General features: G+C 37.2%; 2 protein-coding genes across 4 annotated transcripts in view; one reads left to right on the top strand and one right to left on the bottom strand.

The window, feature by feature from the left end:
- Window positions 1–10,017, top strand: part of pvalb6 (parvalbumin 6) — an 89,165-nt gene extending 79,148 nt beyond the window's left edge. For both annotated transcript variants that reach the window (XM_067460104.1, XM_067460112.1), the window contains exons 2-5: window positions 5,716–5,778; window positions 7,041–7,173; window positions 7,595–7,704; window positions 9,256–10,017. In XM_067460104.1, the coding sequence (XP_067316205.1) occupies window positions 5,718–5,778; window positions 7,041–7,173; window positions 7,595–7,704; window positions 9,256–9,281 (330 nt within the window). In that variant the 5' untranslated portion in view covers window positions 5,716–5,717 and the 3' untranslated portion in view covers window positions 9,282–10,017. The remainder of the gene's footprint in view (window positions 1–5,715; window positions 5,779–7,040; window positions 7,174–7,594; window positions 7,705–9,255) is intronic.
- A 2,295-nt stretch (window positions 10,018–12,312) lies between these two features.
- The window catches only part of baiap2l2a (BAR/IMD domain containing adaptor protein 2 like 2a), a 19,855-nt gene continuing 11,059 nt past the window's right edge, over window positions 12,313–21,108 (bottom strand). The window contains exons 12-15 of one of the 2 annotated variants that reach the window (XM_067459905.1): window positions 17,429–17,494; window positions 17,196–17,355; window positions 14,204–14,244; window positions 12,313–14,084 (exon numbers count right to left, since the gene is read on the bottom strand). In XM_067459905.1, coding sequence (XP_067316006.1) covers window positions 14,012–14,084; window positions 14,204–14,244; window positions 17,196–17,355; window positions 17,429–17,494 — 340 coding nt within the window. In that variant the 3' untranslated portion in view covers window positions 12,313–14,011. The remainder of the gene's footprint in view (window positions 14,085–14,203; window positions 14,245–17,195; window positions 17,356–17,428; window positions 17,495–21,108) is intronic. The other variant, XM_067459914.1, reaches the window with a different exon arrangement.

Genomic DNA, 21,108 nt, shown 5'->3' with positions numbered 1-21,108 from the left:
TGCTTGTAATTCTTAAACAAAGACCTTTTAAAAATCCCTGTGGGAAAGTTCTTCATAAGTCTTCCTCTCCTTCAAAAGACTTCATAAGTTCTTCCTCTACTTCCAATTCTATTTCCCATTGTAACAGTTCTGAAGGTAGGCAAAAGGGTTCAAAATACGAGCGTGTTTTTGTTTTTTTGTTTAATTTTAACAACGTAAACCCAGGTTATCACGAAGAACCACAAACAAACAGTGTGTATATAGCACAAACAATACCAGACAATAAAGTGAAGGAAATGAGGATCTTAAATACACAGTGATAATGAACTCAAACACTAACAGGTGTAATTGTTACATTAGTATCCATGGCAACTAATGACTTGCAGGAAGAGAAGAAACGGGTAACTAAGAGAAACAAAGTAAAAGTCCATGGGATCGAAACTGTGGGACATGACTTGAAAGGGAACTGGTTCTTAAATTCTGATTGTTGCCCTTCCCTGTAGTGGAGATAGTGAGTCCATCAGTCTGCTTTTTTCTTTAGTATTCTCAGAACAGTGAATCTTAATTAAATAATTAGATTCTCATTTCAGTAGACGTGCTGTCTGGCATACTGAAACGAATCAATGCAGCACTAAAGAAGAGTTTAGTGGTGGTGTATCCTAGCTATTGGCTAATGATAATGGAATGGATGTGGTTCAAACCCTGAGAAAAGTGTAAAATGTGTTGGGGTCATTTTAAGATAAAAGCATAATCTATATGTCGGTCTTCAATGCTTTGCTAATTAAGCTTCTCTGTGTGTTTTGTTGGTTGCTAAACTGTTGTATTAGTTTGGCTTTGCCAGCGCAGCTGACATCTTTAGACCTTCAGATGCACTGAGCAGATAGATCTCGCTGTACCAAACGTCATTATAAGGGAAGTCAGCAGCCGCGTTGCACTCCAGTCAGCAGAGCTGAAGCTTTCTTTTGCCCAGCTGACCTCCAAATGATCCAGATCAATGGAACGAGGAGCCAGCTGGAAGGAAAAAATACAATATGTACTTTCACTCCACACCTGCGCAACCCCTACTGCCGGGAGTAGGAAAAGATGACAATGAAAAGTTTTTTTTTTCTTCTCGTTTTTATATGAGCAGGTGAAGGACTAATCGGTTGAGGTCATCTAGAAAGAAACAGAGAGGACTGCTAAAAACTATTTTTTTAATGATTATGCCACTCTGACTGTGACTTGTTTGGAAATTATCACTTGTCTTAAAAAAATAGTTTACCCAAAAATTAAAATTGTCATCATTCATTTTCATAAAATTTTAGGATAATTGAACTTAATAGTTTGGGACAAAATTAAGAATGTTAACCTGATTTAACCTGTTAACCTGAATCCCAACTTTTGAAAAAATCCTAAGAAATGCATACTCAGACTAAAACAAATACAGTTTGTGAATCCTTTGCACTAAAAGCATAATTATGGTCTCATTTGAAAGCAGACACCTGGCAGTTTACTGTAAAGTCAAAATGATAATATTTTTTATAATCAAAAAAAAGGTATAATAAGCTTCAACATTTTGTAAAGTTATAAGCAATTTATTTGTATGAAATATCTTAATGAAAATAAAATGGCCTTGGAGAAATCTAGAAATGCACTACAGCTAAAGCCACAAGTCTGACCATGTTATATTTCAGATCAGAAGATGATAAGTCTAAAACAAAGATAGATATGATTCGTATTTGGGCACACTCTACTGAAGCTGATGTAATTGTTTTATCAGAAACTTGGCTAAGCAAATCTGTTTTGAATGAGGATATCAGTATTAATGGTTACCATGTATATAGAACTGATCGTCCAAGGAGGGGTGGGGGTGTTGCAGTATATATTAAAAATAAGTTTCGTGTAAATATGCTTCTCTCTAAATCAGTGAGTAAGCAATTCGAATTTTTAGCTCTTGATCTTGAGGTCTCCAGTAATCTCCACATTACTGTAGTTGGTTGCTATAGGACACCATCAGCCGTCAGGGATGCTTTGCCTTCTTTAATGCAGCTTTTATCAGGACTAAATCAGAACGAAATAGTAGTTATTGGAGATCTAAATTGGAACTGGTTACATCCAGTATCTGATGATTTTAAAGCTTACTGTAACTCGCTAAATCTCTTTCAGCTCGTTGACAGTCCCACTAGACCGAACCTGAAATGTCCAGATAAATCATCTTTAATTGATCTTATCCTAACCAACGTTCCTCACAAATACTCTGCAGCTTCTGTTTTTACAAACGACATTAGTGACCACTGTGTTGTTGCCACGGTCAGAAACACAAAAATTCCCAAAAATAAACCACGTGTCATTATTAAGCGCGACATAAAACATTTTTCAATACAAGGGTTTTTATATGACCTGTTTTATTTTGATTGGGATAAAATTTATCTTATTGCAGATGTTGATAATGCTTGGAAATTTTTTCATGATGGTTTTAAAGAAATTGTTGACAATCATGCTCCACTCAGGAAATTTAGAGTAAAAGGCCGAAACAATGCATGGTTCACTGTAGATTTAGCCAACTCTCTTCATGAGCGTGATAAGGCCTGGGCAAAAGCCAGGAAAACAAGCTTGGATTCTGATTGGCTGCTCTTCAGGAGACTGCGCAATTTATGCACCGTGGCTATCAGAAAGGCCAAAGCTGACCACTTTCTTATAGATACTTCGAATAATTTAAATAACCCCTTAAAATTCTGGAAGACGATCAAATCCTTAGCTGGAAACAAAACAGGCATTGAGCTGCCACCATGTATTCTTAAGGACTCACATAAATTATCCGATAAGGCTGAGATGCTTGACTGTTTTAATGAGCATTTCATTGCCTCTGGTTCATTATTTGATTCACTCAACATTTCACATCAGAATCATCCTAAAGGAAATTCTCATGGTCATTCTGGAGTCAGTCATTCTTTTAGTTTTAAGCCATTTTCAGTTTCGGAAGTACATAGAGCACTCACACTTTTAGACATTAGAAAATCGCCTGGTCCTGATAACTTGGAGCCTTATTTTCTACAGTTAGCATCTGATTTTATTGCACCGCCTTTGACTTATCTTTTTACTCTTTCTCTGGACACGAATGAAATTCCACTTATATGGAAATCTGCATTTGTACTTCCTCTGTTAAAAGGAGGCGATCCGACTGATTTAAATAATTACAGACCCATCTCGAAACTGTCTGTTCTGGCCAAGGTTATGGAAACTCTGGTAAACGAACAATTGAAAGAGTTTCTAACTATTAACAATATTCTGTCTAATTTTCAATCAGGTTTTCGTCAAAAACACAGCACAACTACAGCAGCCCTAAAAGTAGTAAATGATTTTATTGACTGTTTAGATAAAAAACAACATTGTGCAGCTCTTTTCATTGACCTATCGAAGGCTTTTGATACTGTGGATCATGCAATATTAAAACAAAGACTCCTCAGTGTCGGGTTGTCAGGAAAAACTGTTTGCTGGTTTGAAAACTATCTATCTGGTAGATCCCAGTGTGTACAGGTAGATGGTTTAACCTCCAGCCCTCTTAGTATAACCAAGGGTGTGCCCCAGGGGTCAGTGCTGGGACCACTTTTATTTATTTTATATATCAACAATCTGGATCAAAATGTCTCCAACGCAAATTTTCATATCTATGCCGATGATACTGTGACATACTGCTCTGCATCAACTCCAAACCAAGCTCTTTGTCGCCTTCAACTTGCTTTTGATACTGTACAACGTACCTTATTCGATTTAAAGCTTGTTTTGAATAACGACAAAACAAAACTTATGTTGTTCTCAAATGCAAAATCAAAGTCACAGAACCTTTTACCCATCACTACTTCTCAGGGCTCCGAGATTGAGTCTGTCTCTAAATTCAAGTATCTTGGTATCCTAATTGATGATTCACTCTCTTTTAAACCTCATATTCAACAGTTGGTAAAAAAAACTAAAGCTGAAATTGGGTTTTTATTTTAGAAACAAGTCATGTTTTTCCTTTGAGTCAAAAAGGAGGCTTGTTGCTGCCACTTTCTTGTCAGTGCTGGACTATGGCGATGTTATATACATGAATGCTTCCATCACAAGCTTGAAACTGTTGGATTCTGTTTATCATGGAGCTCTTAGGTTTATCACAAACTTTAGAGCACTTACTCATCACTGTTCTTTGTATGATCGGGTTGGTTGGTCTGCATTGTCCACCCGTAGACTTAATCATTGGTACATTTTTATCTACAAGGCAATTCTTGGTCTGCTTCCCCCATACCTTCAATCTTACATCAAAAAGAAAGGTACAGGAAGATATTGTCTTCGTTCTGAGGACTTATTTTTATTATCTGTCCCTCAAGTCCGGACAGAATTGGGAAAAGGGGCTTTTAAGTATGCGGCACCCTGCACTTGGAATCAGCTGCAAAATGTGCTGAATCTTAAGGAGCCGGTTTCATTGGTTGCTTTTAAATTACTTTTAAAAAACAAGGAAGCTACACATACTGGCTGTAGATGTTATGACTGACCCAATTATGACGGAAGATCATTGCCGTTGTTTATCGTTTGCGATAATATGTGAAATTCTGATTTCTTATGACTTTATAATTATTTATTACTTGTACAAATTGTTATATGTTGATGTCATATGTTATATGTTTTTATATCTGAAACCTTGTTAAATGTGCTGCTGCCTCTCTTGGCCAGGAGACTCTTGGAAAAGAGATTTTTAATCTCAATGAGTCTTTTCTGGTTAAATAAAGGTATAAAAAACTCTGAATTTTATTAAACGTTTTACAAGATCGTTTCATGTGATTTTATTTTGAGATATCGCTGAAATATCAACTGATGTTTATTGCCATGTCTTCTCAGCTTTCATTCGCTATTTTGCCTCTATTGTTTAGAGGTGCAAACTGCCCCATTCAGTCTGTCTCCCCGGCACACATTCACACTTCTGCGGACTGGTTATGGCTCTAATTATTATTCTTTTGTCTGCATTATAATTACTAAGTAACGACTCTATATTCAAACTGTTCTATTCAAACCTCATTTCTAAATCAAACCTCTCACTTTACCCTCACTGAGACTCTATCGAATGCATTTCGTCCAAATAAGCATTTCAGTCGTTTTACATTTAGAAAATGTTCATAAAAATTAAGTATTTACTCAATGGCAGGTGCATCTAGGGCAAGCTAGCATGTTAGCTTAGCACACCAGCAAAACAACAATTTATACGATTAACCTCAGTTTTTAAAGTAAGTTTAACATAATCTAAGTTGAAATAACAAACATCTAAAAAAAAATAACTGGTACTTAAAAATTTCAGGCTGTGACTTTTTTTTTTACAGAGTAGTGGGAAAAGGCTCTTTAGATTATTAAAATGTTCTTCACACTAAGACAAAAACGGTTCTGTTGAGAACTCTTCACTGAAAGGTTCTTTCTGTAACACAAAATGGATGTTTTCTGCAAAACCCCCATTTTGAAACCTTTATTTTTGAGAGTGTGTAATGATATAGAAGCCTTCGAGATGTTTTCCTCTCTGATCTGGAGCCGTGTGTTTTAAAAGAATCACACACATCAGATGTTTGGCATTCTCTCGCTCCTCAACACTCATTTATAATTTATGACTTTTTGAAGGCCTTTTATCAATACCTTCTCTTCATGATCTCTAATGCATTGTTTCACCTTTCATTGCTTTTCTGCTATACTGCTTATTACATTTTTTCCCCCTGCCTGTGTCTCTTTTTGCACTTGTAGAAATGGCGATGAACAGCATCCTCAACCCTGATGACATTAAGAAAGCTCTGGATGCATTTAAAGGTGAATGTGATCCACTTATGTACTCTAAAATATGAGTTGTAAAAATTGTAAAAAAAATATGCAGAAAGATTAATGACAGTCTTTATAATTGATGTACAGATGAGTTTACATTTTCTAATATCACGTCTTACTTGGAGGTATTCCACCTTGCTGTTTTCCATCATTTTTCTACATGCACTAGACTGTCGTCTTTGCAGTGTCTCATGCATGACAGAGTTAAGAATTGCAGCACTCAAGATAAAAGAGGCGTTGAATCTCATTTTTTTTAAGGCAAAAATACCATGACCTGCCCCTTATTCTGTCATTTTTTTGTAATTGAGAAAGCATAACTGTAATTATAATTGATAACAATTTTGATTCAGGGAACTTGCTGTAAATCAGCGCACATGGGAAGGAATTTTAATCATATACTCACACTGATGTCTTTTTCAACTCAAATTATTGTGTTGAACATAAAAGGATTTTATGAACCATTTTCATTGTTGTTATTATTGTAAGGAAAGTGAATGGGGACTGAGACTGCTGAGCTCCAAAATGACACTGTAGCACCATAAATGTTATTTCAAGTAATTGTATTGAAATTGCATCAAACCTGTCTAATGCCACCACATTTGATTTATAAGCTACAGGAGAGGGCAAGTATTAAGGGTACGCTTACACGACAACAATGTACTAAAAACAGAACTTTTTTTATTCGCATTATTTCATGTACATCAACATTATCAAAACGATCCCCGTTCACGCGGTTTTGTGAAAGCGGCTAAAAAAGCTGTATTTTTCATGCCAAGCCAGTAGTTGGCGATGTCACTTTGTGAAGAGACTGCACTCTAAATAATGTTGGGTTAAAAACAACTCAAGTTGGATTGAAAATGAACTAACCCAGAAATTGGGTTGTTTGAATGGGACCATTTACTAGGGTTCAAACAACCCAATTTCTGGGTTAGTCCATTTTCAACCCAACTTGAGTTGTTTTTAACCCAGTTTTAACCCCATTTTTTAGAGTGTGAACAAATAATACGCACAGTTTGTATGGACCATGATACATTTATGGTGCTTTTTTGTTCTATTCGAAGCTTGACAGTCCAAGTCCCTTTTACTATCATTAAATCAAGAGAAAATTCACCTTTTGTGTTCTACAAAAGAAAAACGAGTTGGAAAACATGAGGGTGAGCAAATAATGACAGAATTTCCATTTTCGGCCAAATTATTTGTGGTTTCCAGACAAAACGTCAGTGATTCTTTCTGTTTCGATTTTCTCGTAGCTGCCGACTCATTCGACCACAAGAGGTTTTTTGAGATGGTAGGACTGAAGGCGAAGTCGGCTGACGATGTGAAGAAGGCTTTTCATGTCCTGGATGCTGACAATAGCGGCTTTATAGAGGAAGAAGAACTTAAGTAAGATTTACCCCATTTCTACGCTACAAAAAAACAAGCATGTTTGATCGTAAGCAGTTGTGTAACAGACAGGCATGCACTGCGGTGGGTGTACTTTCTCAAAGTAGGGCCCACTGCATCCTGCATCCAAGCGTCCGGATGTGGGTCGGGTTGGATGTCCACCAAGGGCTGCAGAGAGACACTTCTCGGTTGCGCTTATAGACGATGATATCACGTATCGACGGTAGCCAGAAGAGATATCATCAAAAGCATCAGCAATCGGCCCTATCAAGAGGATTTAGATTTTTAGGCTAAACCCTCGTCCCTGTGGATTTGCGCTACGCCACTTGTCACCCGTAACATTTGTAATTGAAATTGTCAGAATAAAGGCGAGCAAACAAGGTTTGAAAGGTGTTTGACTCGCTCTGTTTCCTCTCTGCAGGTTTGTTCTGAAGGGTTTTGCTAGAGACGGGAGAGACCTGACCGATAAGGAGACCAAAGCATTCCTGCAGGCTGCGGACAAAGATGGAGATGGAAAGATTGGAGTAGAAGGTAAAATGAAAGGAATATACCGGAACACTGGGGCATCACACTAATAAATCTTTTATTTTTTTTAGGCCAGTCCTGGCTTGCTTGATAAGTGATAAGATAAGAAACAAGAAAGAAAACACTTTTTTTAAAAATAAAATAAAAACTTACTAGTTCTTTATAGAAATGTAATATGTGTTAGACTATAGGGGTGTAGTTTTCAAATCCCAACATGCCTAGAGTAAAAATGACTATGAATATGTATCTTTTAACCCCATAAAGCGTGGTGTATCATATTTCATATGCAAACTTCTCAGGCCTCTGAACTGCGAACATGATCAAAAACCTTGGTGAAAAAATATAGCCTACCTCATGCTTTCTACTGTATGACTGATAGCAAAAATCCTTTTAGTCATTTAGTGTAATTCTAAAAATGTCCCCTTCAAGTCATGTTACACTCTAAAAAATGTTGGGTTGTTTTAACCCAATGTTGGGTCAAATATGGACTAACCCATTATTTTAATCCTGTGGTTGGGTTAAATATTTGCTTAATACAACCCAATTGCTGGGTTAAAACAACTCAATTGCTGGGTTAGTCCATATTTGACCCAACCTTGGGTTGTTTTTTACCAATAATTTTTTAGAGTGTACACACGTCTAATTGCTGTGAAATTTCTAATGACTTTTTAAAAGCAGACGTAAGAACAACTTTTATATTTTTAGAAATAGTTCCAGATAAACACTTACTGCACTATACCTGAATATATTTTTAAGGAAAATCTTGTTAAAATATGAGTATTAAATATGATTCATCAGGCTTTTGAGGAACGTTTAATGGTCCATTTCTCAGTCGTCATTGTATTTCATTGCATTATTTGTTTTGCCTTCACAATTAAAACTATAGAGCTTTGATCATAAAACTAAGCATTTAAATATCATCTTACTAAGACATATTGGGAGATACAAAGTGACATCTGACAGTTTTATGTAAGTAGTCTGTAATGATATAAAAATCTCATTGATATATTTACAAGCTATTAGAATTTCATCTTACTTTTTGGCCATATAGGTATGTGTTCTCCTCTCAAGTATAAGCTCCATATTCCCATTACTACACTATCTGCAACTTTTCTTTGTTTAGTCTGAATGTTTAATAAACTGTTTCATTTATTTCTATAATTTCAGAAGTTATAACGGTTCATTTCAAGTAATCGTTTTCAATTCAGACAGAACTGATAAATAGGTTCAATGATGGAGTCAAATCTCCGATTAATGAACTCTGTTAAGGCTTTGAATGATTCACATGATTCAAACTGTGAATCTTTTAGAATGACTCATTGAACAAAAACCTTTTCATAAGTTCATTTGAATCAGAATGATTCTGCAAATCAGGAAAACTGCATATGGATGCACACTAACTGACAACTGACTAGATTTTAAAATTACTGATGCAATTTCTTACAACATTTTTGTGGTGGTCTGGAGCCCTTATAGACACAATGATTTTACTAAACCAAATTATGCACTTTTTCCATCAAACACTACAAATAATTTCTCCATCTCTTTTTGTTTCAGAGTTTACTGCTCTGGTTCGTGAATAAGTGATACAGACTCTTGGCCTGTTCATACCTCTTGACCCCTTGACCTCGACCTCAGCCTAAAATGCCCCTGAAGCACAGACACACATACACACTCACTTAAGGCCCAGATGTACTTCATTTTCCACGTTCAGCTCGTGCACAATTGAGTGTGCGAGCCTATGAACGTATACTCTTTTGGCTGTGAGCGCAGAAAGACGGGTTCAGTTCACATCACACATCTAGTGGACTTTGTATTCAAGTGCTCAATACACGCTCATGCACCGGTCACAAAAATTGGGCAGTGCATGGACAGTGTGCGCGGACGTCCGCTGACCCTCCTGATGAGGAAAAATGATGTCACGGACACAGACCGTTGCGGAACGCGGAGGGCTGAAGTACACTTTGGGCTTCACACACAAGCTTACACAATCCTGAACACATCACCAACACACACAAATTTCCCACAATCATGCTACTTATTTTCCTTTTTATACAAAAGTGAGTGTTTCTGCTATTGTATAGATCAAGACACCTTTAACAGGGCAAAACCTCATGCGGTCAATATGTAGATATAATAGAAAGGAAAACACACTCTCCACCGTCCACTATTCTTCGTCTGTTTTAATCTTCCTACATTGCCCCGACCTTGCCTCCAAACTCTCTCCATCTCTCTTGTAACAAGCTTTTGTGAAACACACCAAAAGAAGAAAGAGGTCAAGTTGTGAAAGAAAAAAATCAATAAAGAGATAATGCCTGAGTTCCAGTGTGTAATGAATCTGTTTGTGTTCTCTTTTTTCTTCTATACAAGTACAGTAAGGACTATCTATCTATCTATCTATCTATCTATCTATCTATCTATCTATCTATCTATCTATCTATCTATCTATCTATCTATCTATCTATCTATCTATCTATCTATCTATCTATCTATCTATCTATCTATCTAGCTAGCTATCTATCTATCTATCTAGCTATCTATCTATCTATCTATCTATCTAGCTGTCATTGCTACTTTCAGTTACTCCTGAAAACCGCAGGTGATTTTTCCCACTCACCCTGAAATAGTTAAATAATTGACCACTTTAGTGACACTGAATTAACTTCACATGATTTTATTTGTTCACCAAACAGATCAAGATGTGAAGAATCATAGGTTACAATATCTACAGGAGAAAGTGAACGTCATATCTTTTCCCTTGAAGCATAATATATGTGATTTCTGAATATTCAGCATCAATTAAACTAAAAAATATTCTCAAAGAGGGGGAAAAAACTTGCTGATTAGATGCAAGACATCCCTACAAATGGGTTTGTACTAAGGGGTTTGACACCTCAGGAGAAGGTCACACCAATTACTGTCAAGGTTAAAATGAACATTCACTTTAGAGGCACTTAAGCAGACAGAACAGCCAATTTAAGGGCAGCTTATAATTGGGCACGTCAGCCGAATTAACTGAGCCGAGAGACAAAGTTCAAGCACATAGCCGGAGAGAGAGACCGTTAGTCGCTCTCTATCAGAGATACTGGGGGTCTCAGAGGTCAGACCACAGAGCTGCAGTTAAAGGGATAGTTCAACCAAAAATGAAAATGAACATTTCTCACCCGCAAGAGATATTTTTAATGAGAGCTTTCTGTTCCTTCATTGACAGCTCCACAACTACCACTTTGATGCCTTCAAAAGTTAAGGATAAAGAGATCGATTAAACTAATGAATGACCTTAAGAAAGCGGATAAGCCCACATTTTCCCATATCGTGGGAAACTTATATATATATACGTTTCATAAAAAAGCAACATTTTGAACAAAAAGCTGAGAAAATTACGTTTTTGTAAAAGACTGTTTCCAGATCAGATTCAGAGCGATGATGAAACACAGATGGAGTAGATCGAGTCATCAACACCCCTAATGCTAACAGTCCTTAACTCGACCTAGGCCAGCATTTTATTCAGTAGCATTAGATCGGTTTGACTCATATGCTGTTTAATGACGATGATCACGTTATTTTTAAATGATTACATGCGATCGCTTGTTTTACTGTGTCTTCCTCGCGTGTGTTTTGATCAGGAGATTCAGTACTCATTCAGAAGATGTGTAATAGCGCCCCCTAGCGGCCGACAGGGAAACCCAGAAAATTCTGTTTTTGGCCTGGAAGCATTTTCTCACAAATAAGGGAAATTCCGTGTTTGCCGGGGATTGAGTTAATGCAAATATCAGTTGTGGTAAACAGAATCTCAAGCATGTTCGCTTGATGTGCGAGAACCAATGAGGTTCATTCTCGTGTTACGCAGCACGTTTGAGCTTGTTCATGTTTGCTGATCAATGTTTATCGTTAAAGTGTTTTTGTTAAAGTCTCTTCATAAAATGTAGACTAAACCACTAAACTCAAATGGATTCATTTTTACGATCTCTATATGAACTTTTTAAAGCGGTAAAGTGGTAGTTTCGTAGACTGTCAGTGGAGAGACAGATTTCATTCAAAAGATCTTCATTTGTGTCTTACGGGTTTGGAACGATATTATTTTGGTGAGTAATTAATGACAAATTTTCTTTTTTGGGTGAACTATCCCATTAAACCACCCCCAGTGGCAACAAACTGCAGTATACATTTATAATGTGCATTTAAAGGTAGGGTAGGTAGGATCTAAAACACTTTTGTCCAAATTTGTTTAAACTTTCTTTATATGTCAATACATAATTAAAATGTAAGTACTCTGAAAAGGAGAGTGTAAAAATCGAGTGACTCTAGACTTTTTAATCTGCAATAAACACCGCTCATTATTTTCGTTCGGGACGAAACAAGTGATTGGCTTGGGCGACTGTCACTCTCTCTCGCTACCATGGCAAGGGGCTGAAAAACGACTCATTGCTGGCTGTATTTCTGCTAGACAGGTAATCTTTAGCTGCCTAATATAGCATAACATAACATTACTTAGCATAAAGTGACAATATTATACACTTAGCCATTAGTAGAGATGATAAATACTCAATATGCTTAGCTCAAGTTGATCGCTGTCGTGTTGAATTTCGCAAAATTCAAGATTTTGCGACCGCATCCAGGAACTTTTTTTAGAACTAAGTTAGCTTTAGCTGCTACTAATCAACAATGCTTTCATCATGGAAACTCTTACATGCAAAACACAGTATATGTTATGAATCTTACATGAAATTCATCTTCATCACAGTATAACTGATGTTATTGGAAAAACATGTATCAATGCTACCCGTTTTCTTTGCCTTATAAAATATAACTAGCTCGTTACCGAATCAAACAAAATATATTTTTTAAACTTTACCATTCTAGCTTGATAGTGAGTACTAAAAGACATCTTATTTGTTTATATTCATACTGATAAAGTTCGATTTTTTTGATTACATGTGATTCTGACATAATGTGACTGCATGCACTCCGCTCAATGCGTCTTCCAGCTGATTGGTTGGTGAGACGGGTTCACGTATTTTGGGGGCGTGGCTTTGGAAAGAGCCCAGAAGGGAGAAGGTGGAGTGAATGGAAATAATGAGCTGTCTTTAAAGGTCTACAGTCGTGAGAGGTCTACAGACACTTAATTTTTATATTTTCTTTTTCAGAGTGCTTACATTTTAATTATGTATTGATATATAAAAAAAAGTTTTAAAAAGTTTGGAAATTTTTTTTTTAACCAATTCCTACCTACCCTACCTTTAAAGGACATGATGCTTTAAGGAGTGTTTTGCTTACATGGTGCAAATTGTGTACAAGTATTAGAAAACATAAAAGATGAAAAAGACACTTGGTACTACTAAGACTACTGGTAAATGCCATTGCATTATATGACAATATCAAACCAAGTGCATTTAGTTTAAATAAACACATTTTTTATTTATAACACTTAAGCCACATTTTTTGGGTTTGCATACGTTTCAAATGATATAGGTCATAAACAGAGGCGGACAATAGTGGAGTATTCTTACTTAAGTACATTTTTTAAGTATATACTTTACCTGTGTTTTTCTTTGGAACACTTTTACTGCACTACATTGCATAAATAAAAGTGTTAAACCTTTCACTCTTAATTACATTAAAAAATTACAGTAAAAGAAAACAGCACTATATTTTTAATGTGATTAAGTATTAAATAATATTCAATATGAAACGCAGTGCAGTAAAAATGACAAGATTATGTTTTGGAATGTTGTGAAGTAAAAGATTTCCAAAGAAGAAGACCGATAAAGTACGTATACTTAGAAAATAAAATTACTTGGAAAGTAAAAATACTCCACTGTCCGCCTCTGGTAATAAAGAAACAGTGTTGTGAGGCTTTCTAGGAGTCAAATGTTAATGTGATGCCCCTCACCTGTGTTAACTTGATAGGACGCCTGTGTAAACTTGAGGAGAACTGTCTTCATACATGCACTAAAAGCCACTGGTAGTATTTATTTGTATTTGCCACATCGTGAAATTCACATGTTTTAAGTGTGACTTAGGTGTCCAAATACTTTATGGGTCCACTGTATATAAAATAGAGTTATCAATTGTGTTTGAGCCGCTGACCCTCAAACAGCCTGCAGATAAAGGTCAATTTTCTTAACTACCTGCTTTAATGGACTTTTAAAGACCAATCATTAATCATTGTTGAGACACAATGTCCTAAATGTGATATTTTGTACTGATTATGCTGGAAAACTAATGTTTTTGAATATGACTGAACAATGTACAGCAAAATGTGCAGCACTGATTAGCTGTTGAGAATTATTGCCATTGGGTGATATATCATTCATATGCGTGGAGCTGATCTGTCATTGGTTTTGGTGGGTTTCAGCTTCACAGTGGCAAATGGATTCGTGCCTCTGCAAAAACAGAGATATAAAATATGTTAAACAAAATGATCTACGATACAGATGATCTCTTATGTGTGCTGAGGAAGCAAACAACATAATAATTACATGTTAAATGTGTTTTTACCAACCTTGGAAAAAGTTGTGGTCGAGACTCATAGTGCTCTTGTCTCTGTCAAAAAATAAGAAAATTCATTCAGCATCGATGATTCTTTTAAAATGGTTTTATACTATTCTTATAATTAGCATGCAAAAAAAAATCACAGCAAAACCTCACAAATGCAATGTTTCCTCCTGGCTGATCTCGGGTCAAACTCAAACCAAAAGCAATCTGTGAACTATACTGAAACTATGCTCAGTTGCATCAAAGGTACAAAACAGATGGACCCTTCAAGCCCATTGATTTTTAAATGGTGGTCCTCAATAATAATTAAAGATTCTATTCAAGAAAATACTTTATTATCAGTCTTTTAAAAAAATGTCACTTAATCCAATGTGTAAGTTTGTAATTTCTTTGTAATTATTTGTGAAACTTCTGAGTACAGAATTGCTTTAAAGTAAATTCTACACCCATTTGTGTCAAGCAGGACGAGGCCACAGTGAGAATGGGGTCCCGCCTGCGGACCGCACCAGTCTCATCCTGCTTGACACACCATTTTATTAAGTTCACTTTAAATTTGATATATGATGCAATAGAATTCTATTGTGAAAATGTTCTACTTAGGCAAGGCAAGTTTATTTATATAGCACATTTCATACACAATGGCAATTCAAAGTGCTTTACATAGAAAGGAATTAAAATAGGGCTAAAAAATGCATAAGAAAAAGAATACAATGTAAAGAGAATTAAAAAATAATAAAATGATGATAACCAAAGAAAAGGACAGGTAAACTAAAACAGTTATAAAAAAAAATATTTAAAAAATGATGCATAGATAAGATAAGATAGGGTGCAATCAGTCGGACGTACAGCGGCACAGAGCTCATTCAGTAAATGCACAGCTAAACAGATGTGTTTTGAGTCTGGATTTGAATGTGGCTACTGTTGGAGCACATCTGATCTGTTCAGGAAGCTGGTTCCAACTACGGCTGGCATAATAGCTAAAGGCAGACTCTCCTTGCTTTGAGTGAACTCTTGTTATTTCTAACTGATTTGATCCTGCTGATCTGAGTGATCTGTTGGGTTTGTATTTAATCAGCATATCTGCAATTTATTGAGGTCCTAGCTCATTGAGTTATTTATAAACAAGTAGTAGAACTTTAAAATCGATCCTAGATGTAACTGGAAGCCAGTGTAAAGACCTGAGGACTGGTGTGATATGGTCATATTTTCTGGTTCTGCTCAGAATCCTACTCATACTTATCACAAGAGCACATAATATTTTGTAATATTCGGACAAAGAAAATCCGACAGCAATGTGGATGCGAATCATTGCTGCTATGTAGTACATTATCAGGATTGTGTTGATATATTGGACAAAATATTGAACTTACAATTTATAAACATCAATAGTTTATAGTTCTGTTTCGTGTATAATGAAACTTAAACATTATTACTCCCAACAAAATGTACCAAACGTTACTGTATGTGGATTAATTTGTACAATATCACACCTGTTAGTCTTTTGTAAAATCCCTTTAATTAACAAAAGCTAGTTTCTGAATGACATCATCCCCAGGACATGACATCATTTTGGAGGGAAATGGACAGCACACACGTTAGCGAGTACAGACAGTACTCGACCGACCGACCGACTTAGATAGATAGCAAACCAGAACAGATGCAACTGGAAGCAATAGGCTCATATATAATTTTGTCTCTTTGCATCAGTAATGGCAGAGGATCACATCAAAGCATGCACACACACACACACACAGTTGTGTTTTCATGTTTTATGGGGACTTTCCATTGAAATAACGATTTTTATCCTGTACATATTCAGTATTCTGTCCCCTAACTCTTAACCTACCCATCACAGAAAACTTTCAGCATTTTAACATTAAAACCCCCCTCTTCCTGTATGATTTATAAGATTGTTTCCTAATAGAACCTTAATTTAGTCCCCATGAGTCTGTGTGCATTCAGGTTGAAGTCCCCAACGGGATAGAAAAACATGAACACACACACACACACACACACACACACACACACACACACACACGTTTGATTTTGTGAAATGTGGGGACATTCCATGGGCGTAGTGTTTTCATATACTGTACAAACCATATTTTCTATCCCCTTACACTGCCCCAGCCCCCATCACAGTAAACATTCTGCATTTTTACTTTCTCAACAAACAAACAAAAACACACATTTTGTATTTATAATAAGCATTTTGAAAAATGGGGACATGGATAATGTTGATATTTCACAAAAACAAACACACACACACACACACACACACACACACACACACACACACACACACACACACACACACACACACACACACACACACACACACACACACACACACACACACAGACCGTCAGCAGAAGGAGCTGCCCCCCTGCAGCCACCAGAACGAAGGATGCGGTGTCGTGGAGAACAGAACGTCACCACAGTGCCCCTGCTGGCCACAGGTGGAACTGACACTTAACATTCAATGTCAGCCTGTTCTCATCTCTTCTACACATTTACATTAGCTTACAGTCTGGAATCTCTCCAGGGATTTAAAATATTCTGAACATCAGCAGATCTTCAAGAAACCCACGAACCACGTCAGAATATAAAACACACTCAAAGGATTCCTACATTACAGTCACTGCATCTTCAATTTTTTACTAATGGCTATTTAATGGGGGGGGGAACAGATTGTGATAATTTATCCTCATTTATAAAAGTCAACATAAATCAAACTTCAACCCATTTAGTTTCTTAATACTTGTCTCTGCTATAAATGTGAACAATTCTTTAGTGCACGTTATTCCAAAAACAAAAATGTTTGCCTTCATAATCTTTCATCAAAATCAACCTGTGATATAGACACTTTAATCAGAGCCTAATACATTGCTGATGGATACAATCCAGACATTTTAGCATAATAATAAAAAAAATGATTTTTTTAGTTAAATTTATTTTCCTTTCGATTTTGATGTTGCTGTGATTTGAACAGGTCTTACTCTGTTTTCTGAAGGGGTGGGAGTGACAGGCCTGGAACTGCTAGATCTGGTTGATGGAGGCGGCGGCGGAGGAGGTGCGGGCAGAGATATTTGTTGGCTGCTGCTCACGGTTTGGTCGAGGAGGTTACTCATACTGCTGCTGCTTCTAAAAGAACTGCTACTGAACAGACAAAAATGGTCAAAGGTCATGAGATTGAAGAAATGAGAAAGTAGAGAAAGCACTATCAGCTTACCTGGAGACAGGTGGCCCAGGTGGTTCATCTATGGGGCCTACATACGCAGCAGGGAACCAGCCTTGCCTAAACAGAGAATATCGAATGAACAGGAAACTAAATCAGGCGGCCTGTTTGAGCAGCAGATGTTTTTAGTGTGTTACTGAGGAGAATAAAGCAAGTCCCCATTTCATAAATGCACATTCACGGAGTGTGAACACCATCAAAAGTGGTGACGTTTGTGTCTTAAATGAGAGCGAATCATTCTCTTAAGCGGGTAACCGGTTCAAACGGGTTAATGACACAAGACGCACATATGAAGTAGCACCAAATGAGCCAATAAACTGGTTCCAAATGACAAATCAAACCTTCTTTAAATCCCCTGCTAGTCAGATGGGATTTAACCCTCTGGTCCTCTTCGGTCAAAAATGACCAAAACATTTTACGTTTTGAAATTTTACATTTAGTAGAATGGGATGACACTTGGTGACTTCTGTTGCATTAGCTATGTGAAGACACAAAGAAATCAAGGAGGTGATTTGGGTATGTTAAATAGTCGTTAAAAAATAGTCACACTTGTCTCCGTCGCGGTCAAAAATGACCGCCATAGGAAATGAATGGGAAATACGCAAAAATACAAAAACTCAGGGTATCTTTTAGTGATACAAACCACAAATCAGCCATGAACCAGAAAAAAATTTGCATAGCAATGTAGTGGTGACACTCTAAAATATCAAGAGTGAAAAATAGACACACATTTTTGTGCATTTCCAATTGGAATCTGATCATATGTAGCAAGTGTGAATTGGCAGAAAATCACTTGAAATTTGATTTTCACTAATCCTTTTTGAGCTACATTCATGCGTGGTTTGAAATCGTATTCAAATCGCATTTTCGGTCTGACGGCTCTGAGGTGCGTTTCCCAAAAGCATCGTTAGCCAACAATGGTCGCAAGTTCTGCCGTTATCAACATTCAAAATGTTGATAACAAAGTTTTTCAACCAGTCGGTATTTCACAAAACTATAGTTCCACGAACATTCACAAACTTGTGTGGTTGCAGCGACAGCTCTCTAGCTGTGGTTATAGGCATAGTTTCTTGTATGCGTGGCATGTGGACTTAAATCCTTATCTTGAGTAAAATAAAAAAGCTGACATTTAGTACAATCTATATCTTTTAATACTAATACCAAGCGGCAACCTCCCGCGATCTCTGAAGCCAATACGGAAGTAATGTAAATTGCAATTCCTCGACTGGCCACTAGGGACAGGCTCCAGAAGGGAGCATAATCTCATTGAGCTCCATGTTAAAATGCCCAATTTACAGCAGAAAAAAACATGTTTACAGCCTGGTACACATTTTGGTTTTGGCCTATACGGCTAATTTTGCCCTTCATGAAAACTGTGAGGGGGGTGAATTTTTCTTATAACTCATTCGTTATAAATGAGTACATTATATAAAGCCTTAAAGTTCTGCATAATTAAGGGCGTGGTTACTTTGAGTAGCAGGTGGATAGCCGTTTATCCGCCATCTATAGTCATTGCATCAACTCAGCTCCTCGCACATCCCGCCTCTTTGCCCATTTTCTGTTATCCGAGAGTGACACGCGATGACTCGCTCGCAAAATGGCAACGTCCAGCTCGCCCCTACTTTAAGCTTCAGAACGGCTTATCGGAATCCTATGGGTGACATCACGGACACTACGTCCATATTTTTTTTACAGTCTATGACTAATACATACAAATGTCATTTTTGTCTAAGTTTGTCAAGAGATTTAAAGCACCTTTTTTGAAGAGCGTGCATGTGCGGATGTGACGTAAGAACGAGCCTATGACTAAATCTGGAAATAAAGCACAATAACTGAGAAAAATAAGAAGTAGTCCTCATGTGCCATGTCCATAATTTAGAGCAAAAATATCTAGCATGAATTCCATGTCAGAATAATTAATTTAAAGCAGTTATTACTCATCATTAACCAACGGGATTGAACGACAGATTTGCAACTATGGTTTTCGGGAAACAGTCCTAACTAGCTAGTTGATTTTTTCAGCGATGCATCGTAATATGGTATTTAAGCAGTGAGTTGCGTCATTGTACGGGAAACACACCCCTGATCGGATTTTTGTTTATTTACACGTCAGATGTTGTTACAAGAAACACACTAAATGTTGCTGCAGAAACAAGTTCCTGTTGTTTGCAAATAATTAGCAGTCGAACAAAAAAACTACAATATATAGGAGACAAGTTGAATTTTGAGACCGGCAGATGTGACGGTACAGAATGAAGCCGCACATACCAGCCTCCTACGTTTCTGTCACTGCCTCAGATGATACAGCAGTCCAGCGTGGCGGCTACACATTGTCATGTTGTAAATAACACAACATCTGTATTACAAATTCCTCTATGTTGATGTTGTTGTTTTTGTTGTATGCCTACCCAAAACCAAAAGTGAAAGAGCACCATGGGATGCACAAATCACATCTAAACAGTTGTGATACACAGAGTGAATAATTTAGATCCAATTTCAATTGGATACAAAAATATTAACTTTCCCTTTCAGATTGTGATTGACACTGAACATATAGCCTTAGAACTAGTTAATTCTGTTCTTTTTTAATTGGTTCTTTGGCAGGTAACTCATCTTATTGCATCCTTTGGTGCTGTGCAAGGTGTGTGTGCTACTTGGCACAAGCGTCTTTCATCATCAACCCGGCACATTATAGGGGGCAGTTATGGCCTAAGGGTTAGAAAGTCAGCTTTGTAACCCAAAGGTTTTATTCTTAATACCAGCAGGAAATGACTGCCCAAGGTGACCTTGATCAAGGCATCTAACCCCCAATCCCTCCCTGAGCGGCGCAGTGAATGGCTGCCCCCTGCTCTGGGTGTGTGTGTTCACTACTCCTAATGTGTGTGCACTAAATTGGATGGGTTAAACGCAGAGGACAAATTTTGAATTTGGTTACCATATTTAGCCTTCTCGTCACTTTACTTCACTTAAAGCTGCACTATGTAATTTTTCCGTCCGCTAGAGGGCGCCTATTCAGAACAAAGGCGCATAATCTTGGGACATGTGGTCTTCACCTCACAGCCGGTGGAACAGAATCGGGATAGGACTTCATGTTCATGGACGTGGTTATTAACGTTACTATAGTATGAAGCAGAGCAGGACCGAGTGTTGAGGAGCTGAACACGGCCGCTGGAGCGATTGTTACACAAACACACGGCTCACAAGCAGCGGGACTTTTATTATGACGGGACACAGTCGCCAACGCCATTTCTGCTCTTCTGGTCATGAGTATGAGGTAACGCAGCTCTGTTTATCATATTAGATACATTTAAGTGTGTTTAAAATGATGTTTTAATGTTACTCTGTGCGTTCGCTCAGCGGCTGCTGTGACACTTGTTCACACTGCTAAGAGTAAAGCATCTCTGCCAAATAAAACCGGAAACCGAGGATAACGCAGATATGACGCAATTGACAGGCGACACTCTCAGACGTCCCAGCTCCTTGGTTAAAATAGCAATTTTCTCACAATTTACAAATAGTTGGAAACATTTGGGATATTGTAAGAACTCAACTGAACAAAATAAATAACACTGGCCTGGTGGTTTTTGTATATTTTACCGCAAAAATACTACTTAGTGCACCTTTAGGAATTAGATTCAGATCGAGTCTGTGAAAATGTAATGATTCCTTCAAGA

Source organism: Pseudorasbora parva, chromosome 2, assembly GCF_024679245.1.
Source record: "Pseudorasbora parva isolate DD20220531a chromosome 2, ASM2467924v1, whole genome shotgun sequence".
Classification (NCBI taxonomy): Eukaryota; Metazoa; Chordata; class Actinopteri; order Cypriniformes; family Gobionidae; genus Pseudorasbora; species Pseudorasbora parva.
Note: the sequence above shows the minus strand (reverse complement) of the source record. Positions and strands in the feature narration are given on the sequence as shown.